Source organism: Brassica oleracea, chromosome C9, assembly GCF_000695525.1.
Source record: "Brassica oleracea var. oleracea cultivar TO1000 chromosome C9, BOL, whole genome shotgun sequence".
Taxonomy (NCBI): Eukaryota; Viridiplantae; Streptophyta; class Magnoliopsida; order Brassicales; family Brassicaceae; genus Brassica; species Brassica oleracea.
Window position 1 is genome coordinate 35265591 of NC_027756.1, and position 7481 is coordinate 35273071.

At 41.5% G+C, this 7481-nt stretch overlaps 2 protein-coding genes across 7 annotated transcripts; one reads left to right on the forward strand and one right to left on the reverse strand.

Annotated features, from left to right (window-relative positions):
- Window positions 1–1228: 1228 nt before the first annotated feature.
- On the forward strand, window positions 1229–4020 carry LOC106313328 (spermine synthase). Its single transcript, XM_013751122.1, has 11 exons — window positions 1229–1407; window positions 1818–2055; window positions 2152–2196; window positions 2370–2446; window positions 2576–2698; window positions 2828–2932; window positions 3027–3099; window positions 3194–3265; window positions 3351–3543; window positions 3621–3750; window positions 3829–4020. Exons 2-11 carry the CDS (start codon window positions 1860–1862, stop codon window positions 3901–3903), a joined length of 1089 nt encoding a protein of 362 aa, XP_013606576.1. The 5' UTR covers window positions 1229–1407; window positions 1818–1859; the 3' UTR covers window positions 3904–4020.
- On the reverse strand, window positions 3920–7203 carry LOC106313327 (cyclic nucleotide-gated ion channel 1-like). 6 transcript variants are annotated; one of them, XM_013751116.1, is made up of 9 exons: window positions 7037–7182; window positions 6864–6959; window positions 6658–6736; window positions 6034–6580; window positions 5741–5953; window positions 5383–5672; window positions 5157–5268; window positions 4847–5083; window positions 3920–4769 (listed from the first exon to the last, which is right to left on the reverse strand). In XM_013751116.1, the coding sequence occupies exons 2-9, from the start codon at window positions 6874–6876 to the stop codon at window positions 4026–4028; spliced, it is 2235 nt and encodes a 744-aa protein (XP_013606570.1). In that variant the 5' UTR covers window positions 6877–6959; window positions 7037–7182; the 3' UTR covers window positions 3920–4025. The 6 variants fall into 6 exon arrangements, with proteins under 6 accessions (XP_013606570.1, XP_013606572.1, XP_013606574.1 ...); XM_013751118.1 differs by having other exon boundaries at window positions 6838–6959; window positions 7037–7181; XM_013751120.1 differs by having other exon boundaries at window positions 6826–6959; window positions 7037–7181.
- Window positions 7204–7481: the final 278 nt, after the last annotated feature.

Here is a 7481-nt window from a genome sequence, read left to right on the forward strand (position 1 = left end):
GACGTGACCTAAGGATGGATCCACGACCTGATGACCGAATCAGCCTAACCACAGGCGTTCTTCCCCGGCCCATTCGCCATTCTAGAGCCAACAGTCAAGCCAGAACCCATGATCATCGAGAAGAATCAGATTCCGGACTTAGCCTGTCTTTCCTGGCCCGTTTGGGACGTACCGCACGCCCGGATCAGGCTGATCACGACATTTCCAACCACTTTGATGATTTCATGATGATCGATGCTTCCAACTACTCCAAAGGAAGGATACTTAAGCTCTCTGAAGATTTGGGTCGAGCTATCTCTTCATCCGTTCATGGATCATCGACGATCAACCATGCGGGCAGCCTTACGTCCGTCCTGCTCCTTACCGCGGACGACCTGATCACCACAGAATGAACCTGGACATCTTTATGAATCTGGACCAGTCAACATAAGAATCCGCACCTTGACCAGTCTTAGTCAAATTTTGAAATTCTATGTCTTGTTTTCATTCATTTCTATTTTCCATGTTGTCTTTTCCCACAAATGTCTTTATGTTTCTTTGACTTACAAACCTTATAAGTATGTGATGATCCCCTTAATAAAAAGATAATCGATTTTCCTTTGCTTATTTTTGAGTCTTCTCTCATTGTTCTTTGCTTAGAACATTCATACTTCTCTTGGTGAGGTCATCTCCAAGCGAACCACTTCGTTGTGTTGGACCAGTGCGTCACATCCGGCAACCTTCGAATCTCTGGTAGTATCTTTGGGCTATTCCGCAACCCTTAGTGTCACCCCTCGATCCATCAGTTCTCAATCTCCTCGGATCTGAGTTCATATCAACCATACCGAAAGAGTGATCCATATTTTGGTTCTATCAATTGAGTCTCTTGGAAGCTGTAGGTCTTTATCCATTGCTTCAAGGTTTGAGCCGCCTTTATCTTTGGGAGCTCGCGGCAACTGAGAGCTTAGTCCGCTCACAGCTCTCCTTTGGGTTATCGACGCAACGTTACCTCCGGTGCATCTCTTAGGCTATTCTTCTTTGTAATAGAAAGTGTATTTTCATTATAGATGCTTTGTTTAGTTTCAATTTCTGCGATTCCGTTTCTAGTTTTCTTCGTATTTCTGTAAAAATGAATAAATTGGTATAATAAATTTAACATTTTAACAAAAAAAAAAAAAAAAAACAAGAAAAGGTTTCGTTACGAGTCTGCCGTGGGTTAGAAAACAAATTGAGCTTTACGACACACACACACACACACACAGAAAGTGCCTTAAGAGAAGAGTCAGAAACGCAACACCGAATGAGAGAAAGAGAACAAATTCTCTCTTTCCCTTTTTCATCTTTTAGTTTAATCTTTCCCGCTCTCTCTATTTCTTCCTCACATCACGTCTTCCTTCCCGATTCATTCTCCGCCGCGTTAACCACCAGGTCTCTTTCTCTCTTCCCGTCTCCCATTAATCTGTTTTGCTTCTTCTGTGCATGATCTCTGATGTTTTGACTGTTCCTCAAACTTGATTTGCTGGGTTTTATAATCCAACTGATTTCTCTGTTGCTGTCTGAATAAGTTACGGTCTTGAATTTCCTAAAGTTATAGCCTTTTTGTATATTCGGACCAACCCTTGTCTGCAAAGTCTTCGACTTTCCAGTCTGTAAGATTCTTTAATTAACGCTAAATATATTCTCTCTTCATCCTTCTAGCTCTCTTGTTTTGGCTCGGGAACAGATTTGCTGAATCTAATTCAAAGCTGTTAGATTTAAGAAGTCTTGCTTTTGTGCCCTGATGTGGATTCTCTTGTTTTCTCAAAGTTTATGGCCCTGTTTGCTTTTTGTTTGTGCAGTATACAAGAGGCTGGAGCTGGGGAAGAAGAAAAATATTGTCTATGGAGGGAGACGGCGTAAAAGGTTTGGCATGCCAGAAGACTATGGATGGGAATGCGAGTAATGGGAATGGTGTGGAGAAGACTGTACCTTCTTGCTGCCTCAAGGCCATGTCTTGCTTACCAGAGGAAGATGCTAAGTGCCACTCCACTGTTGTCTCTGGATGGTTCTCCGAACCTCCTCACCCTCGCTCTTCTGGTCTCTTTGCTTTGTTCTTTTCTTCTCCATTTTTTCACAACATATGTCTTATTTTTGGACTTATTATTATTTTTTTTTTTTGTATTTTGGATGCAGGGAAAAGAGGCAAAACAGTGTATTTCAATAACCCTATGTGGCCAGGTAGGTCACTGACCTCTTAGTAGACTTGTTCCTTTTCAGTATCTTTTGGTACCTTAAGATTGTCTTTGTTTGAGGTTTTTGATGTGTTTATTATACGCTAACCTGATGTGCCTAGGAATGGTTGTACATGTGACTTATGCAGTTATGCTGTTTTTCTTTTGTGTTGATTGTAGGAGAAGCACACTCACTGAAAGTTGAGAAAGTTCTATTCAAAGACAAGTCAGACTATCAGGAAGTCCTAGTGTTTGAGGTTTGAACTAGCTTTTTTCTCGTTAGACTTTTCTTATCATCTTCTCCAGCTTCTGACTGTGCTGATTTGTTTAGTTTGTAAATGTTTATGCTTTAGAGTAACCTCTTTTTTTGGCTCTTGTTTTTGCAGTCAGCTACCTATGGGAAAGTGCTTGTTCTAGATGGTATTCTACAGCTGACTGAAAAAGATGAATTTGCATATCAGGAGATGATAGCCCATCTACCTCTATGCTCCACGCCTTCACCTAAAAACGTAATTTCTCTGATTCTCTCACCTTGAAATTTTAGACTCTGGTTGTATGAATCAAGTGGCCTGGTATAGTTCAGGTGTTACTATTTGATCTCATGAGATGGATCATTTTGGTTGTGTAAATATTTGCAGGTCCTGGTTGTTGGTGGAGGTGATGGTGGTGTTCTCAGGGAGATTTCTCGCCATAGTTCTGTTGAGGTTATTGACATTTGTGAGATTGACAAGATGGTTATAGATGTAAGTATAATGGTCTTCCTTTGCTTATCATAAGCATGATTCTTTTTGGTATGTGCTCTATCTCAGACAACATTTGATTGTTTTGGTCTTGTAGGTGTCTAAGAAATTCTTCCCTGAGTTAGCGGTTGGATTTGAGGATCCTCGTGTTCAACTTCACATTGGTGATGGTAACTAAGCATCCTTCTACTTACTCCCAGTTTTAAAACCTATTTGAACTTTTGTAATGAATCACATTGGTGTCTATTTGATTGCTTCTGGCAGCAGTTGAGTTCCTCCGCAACTCCCCTGAAGGGAAGTATGATGCCATTATTGTGGATTCTTCAGATCCTGTTGGTATGATTCTCTTTGGATATCTGAGTAGCAGCTGATGAGTTTTACCTCTCTCTCACGCTTTTTGGCTTCTATACAATATACATAGGTCCTGCTCAGGCGCTTGTTGAGAAGCCTTTCTTTGAAACGTTAGCTAGAGCGTTGAAGCCTGGAGGAGTTCTTTGCAACATGGCGGAAAGCATGTGGCTCCACACTCATCTCATTGAAGACATGATCTCGGTTTGCCGCCAAACATTCAAAACCGTTCAGTATGCGTGGAGCAGCGTGCCAACATATCCTAGGTAACTTGTAGTTTTGCTTCTAATCACGATCTCGGTTTGTGGCCTCACTAAAAAACAATGTATAATCTTTATTGCAGCGGCGTGATTGGTTTCATCTTGTGCTCAACCGATGGTCCGGCTGTTGATTTCAAGAACCCTATCAATCCCATTGAGAAACTAGACGGTGCCATGACTTATAAAAGAGAAATGAAGTTTTATAACTCGGATGTAAGTTTCTTAATGACTTCTCCATAGATTCACTTGTACATAATCTTAAATCTGTTTTTTTCTTTCTTAACAAAACAGATGCACAGAGCAGCTTTCGCTTTGCCCACATTCCTTAGAAGAGAAGTGGCTTCACTTCTGTCTTCTTCTTCTTGACTTTTCTATTGCCTTAACAGTTTTATTATATCCAATCATATATAAAACCTCTGTAACAGAGAGAATAATAACATCATATGGAGGCTTTGTATCTCTAAGCTCACTCCTTTTAATATATTTTATTAAAGACTTCTATTTTTATATATCGGCACTATACGCATATAATCATCACTATTGAAATCCGGTTCAGCTGGTTTCTGAAGTAGTAGCATAGGTGGCATTCGTTCCAGCATCCTCGGTTTACGCACCGAACCGCTCCTTCGTATAGTCCGCAAGATGTTTGCAGCAAACCGTGACGCGTACATCGTAGCACCAAAGCTCGGTGAGCTTCCACAAGCTTCTTTAGCCAAAGCGTCCTGCAACCGGTTCTCTTCTTGTCTAAGACACTCCTCTAGTCTCTTCTTCACGCATCTTCTCCAAAAGGCTTGTATGAAGCAAGCAGCCCAAGTCCTCCATTGCTGCGAGTAGAACCTGAAAGTATGTCTCAGCTGTTTGCTGTGGAGACGTCTGAACTGAGAAGCCACGAATTTGAGGTTGTCTGCTTTGAGTGCGAAGGCTTCGACTTCCACGAGAGCTTGAACGGTTCTTGTCGAGATTGGGAGGTTTGTGGATGTGTGTGGGTCTAAAGCCCAGGTTAGAAGCTCCTCTCCGCAGAAATCACCAGCTCCGAGATGCTCGGAGTTGAAGAAACCGGTTCTTCCACCGTTTGTTGTCATTGTTAGAAGCTTCCCACGCATTATGAAGAGCATTTCATCTACAGGATCTCCTTCTCTGACGATGTAGCTTTCCTCTGTGTACAGCACAGGTTGCAGACGGTCACATAGAGCATCAAGAAGCTGCTCGTCCATTTGCTCAAACATAGGGACCTGGATAAAGACATCATGATACTTTTAAGAGTGAGTTTAAAGAGAGGAGATGAGTTTAGTTTTTTTTTTTGTATTACACGCATGACAAGGGCGAGACAGAGATGGCGTTTAATGTCGCGTCTAAGATCTTTAGGGAGGTTACTAAGGAGATTCTCTTCGTTAACGCCTCTGGTCTCTTGCCATTTGTACTGCTCGTATCGTCGGATTCTTTTCCTTAGATTGTCGGGGAGCAAACGGTGAGACATCCATTGTTCAGCGTCTCTTCTCTTGACTCTCATCTCCTCCAGCCTTGTGGTTGTTGATTGCAGATACGTCTAGTTTACAACAATAACCAATCATTTCGCAAACACTATATATGGGACAGTTTGATGGTGGAGAGAAGCTAACCTGCATGTTCCCGATCAAGAACGAGAAGAGAACCAGTCCGGAGATAGAAATGAAGACCGCGAAACAGTTCTCCCATATGTATGTACTTGTTTTAAGGTTTTGTCCCAGCGAACTGAATCAAGAAACACACCAGAAAGAAGGAAGATGCAAGAAACAGTTAGTAGTGTTGTGTTCTTTTGTACATGATCGAAGATTTGTGGCTTTATTGAATGTAATCTCTCAATACCTGAGGTTTTGGAGACCCCACCAGAAACAGTAAAAGAACTTCAGAGGGAAATCATGAGACTCCACCACACCGGACTGAAGTGCGCCAAGGAATATCCCAAACTCGAAACGTGTTGCGTTACATTCCAGAACCGGACAAGACGCATTGAGAAAAGTGTTGTCTCCAAAAGTGGGAGGCTCCCTACAATACAACGAATCTATTTCGCAGATCCTCCTGTCTCTCTCGCAAGCTTGCTTCCAGCACACGGTTTTGCGCTCGATAGAGAACAAATACCAGAAAGCACCAAACACCTGCGCATTCACCCGTTTTGATTTAAAAGATCATAGAAAGAAAACGGTTAGGAAGGAAGTGGACTCACATGACTAGCAAGCATGTAGAGGAAGAGGTTAAAAGCAGCTCCTGCCCAAGCTGTCTCTGTAAGTATGCCTGAGGTTCTAGTCACTTGCTTATAGAGCGGATAGATTCTCATAAACCTCGGTATGTATTGGAAGAAGACTATGAACTTCAACATATTCTTCGTGTGCAAAGTCTTGGGCTCTCTCATACTCGGAATGATTATCGAAATCACCATCTGAGAACATAACAATCACTCAGCGCCTAATGGGTTGGAGATGGATACAAATAAAAAACAAATCATCAAATCTCATTTACCTGAGGAAGAGGAAGCACGGCAAGAATGTCGACGATGAAATGAGAGGACAAGTAACGTTTAGCGATCTCGCGCCTGTTCTCAACAAGAACACCTCTCCCAAAGACACGAGAAGAAGGAGCGATGAAGCCCGTACGGAACTGGAAAACCATGTGAATGGCGTAGAAGATGTCGGTGATGGAGCGCAATACGCTTGCGGTTGTCTGCATTTTCTTGTCGACATCAAGACAGTTCTTGGCCTTGTCGAGGACAGGTACGTAGAAGAACAAAGGGTCGACGGAGACAGCGACGATACAAGCTAAAACGAAGATCTTGTTCCACTTCTGAAGGAAAGATCCTTGTGGGTCAAGTATCTCGTGAGTGGAATCAATCCCTTTCGAAACCGTTTCTTTCAAAGAGTAAGACCTCCTGAACATTTTGATCCTTAAGAAGCATCCGTGTAACTTGTCTGAGATTGAGCTTATTGCCCTCCGGAATAAACCATCTGGAACCTCGGTTCTCTCGGAGTATTCCACGTCGGAAGCCTTGTCGGATTTCCAGTCGTGAAACCTGAACCAACAAGTGTGAACAAAACCAATTGAAAGAAAGTAAGATCCAGGACTTAAAGAGTTTGAGGAGACACTGACCTAACGGACTTATCTGGTCGAAAATTCATTGTTGGAGAGTTTGTTGATGCACAACTTGGTGTGAGGAAAATGCAAAACCCTGATTCCACAAGAAGAAAGAGTGAGTGAAGTGAGCCTAAACTTCATGTTTTTGTGTAATGAAGAACAAGTAGTGGAAAGTATTTTAACAGTTCAACAGACTATTTTTCTTTGAGTAGAAATCGGACCGAACTCGGACATGCGTTTTGGGTTTCGAGGAATCCAGTAGATTCGAAGAGAGTTCGAGGAATTGAAAAAAAAATAAAATCACTTTCTAAACCCGCCTGCCAAAAGAAGAAAAGACAAATCTTTGTTTTGTTTTTCCGAGAAAGAAAAGATGGAACAAGAAGAAGATACTGACTGATGATGAAACTTGAAAGCGAAGCCTTTTTATGGGAAGAAAGAGGGACTTTGTTACTAATCTCTTCTTTATACCTTTGCAACTCCTTCCGTTCTTTTTTCGTGGAAAATAGTTTCTTAGCTACACCATGCTTACTCTAATATGATGGAAACCATCCAATATATAAAAATGTGTCAACAACTACACAAAATTTATTTATGTTAATACATGCCACATATACGAAGTAAATGGTTATATAGTGACAACATCACAATTGTTTTTAAGCTAAGTTAATGGGGCCAATTTGCAATATATGAAAATTGATTCTGCCCTCTCTCAAATCGATTTTCTGTTGTTATTAACCCCAGTTTCGAAAATTGGAGATCCAAACAAAACATTTAAATCCACAATTGGGTCGGATAAAGTTAATTTCACTAAGCATTGTGATTCCCAAAATGCTTCATCT

Excerpts from the sequence above, each read along its gene's own strand:
- LOC106313328 (XM_013751122.1), top strand. The coding sequence starts at position 1,860 with ATGGAGGGAGACGGCGTAAAAGGTTTGGCATGCCAGAAGACTATGGAT. Across the intron at positions 2,699-2,827 it reads CCACGCCTTCACCTAAAAAC|GTCCTGGTTGTTGGTGGAGG; the intron begins GTAATTTCTCTG and ends AAATATTTGCAG. Across the intron at positions 3,751-3,828 it reads TGAAGTTTTATAACTCGGAT|ATGCACAGAGCAGCTTTCGC; the intron begins GTAAGTTTCTTA and ends TTAACAAAACAG.
- LOC106313327 (XM_013751116.1), bottom strand. Across the intron at positions 6,581-6,657 it reads CGACCAGATAAGTCCGTTAG|GTTTCACGACTGGAAATCCG; the intron begins GTCAGTGTCTCC and ends TTGTTGGTTCAG. Across the intron at positions 5,269-5,382 it reads TGGGGTCTCCAAAACCTCAG|TTCGCTGGGACAAAACCTTA; the intron begins GTATTGAGAGAT and ends TTCTTGATTCAG.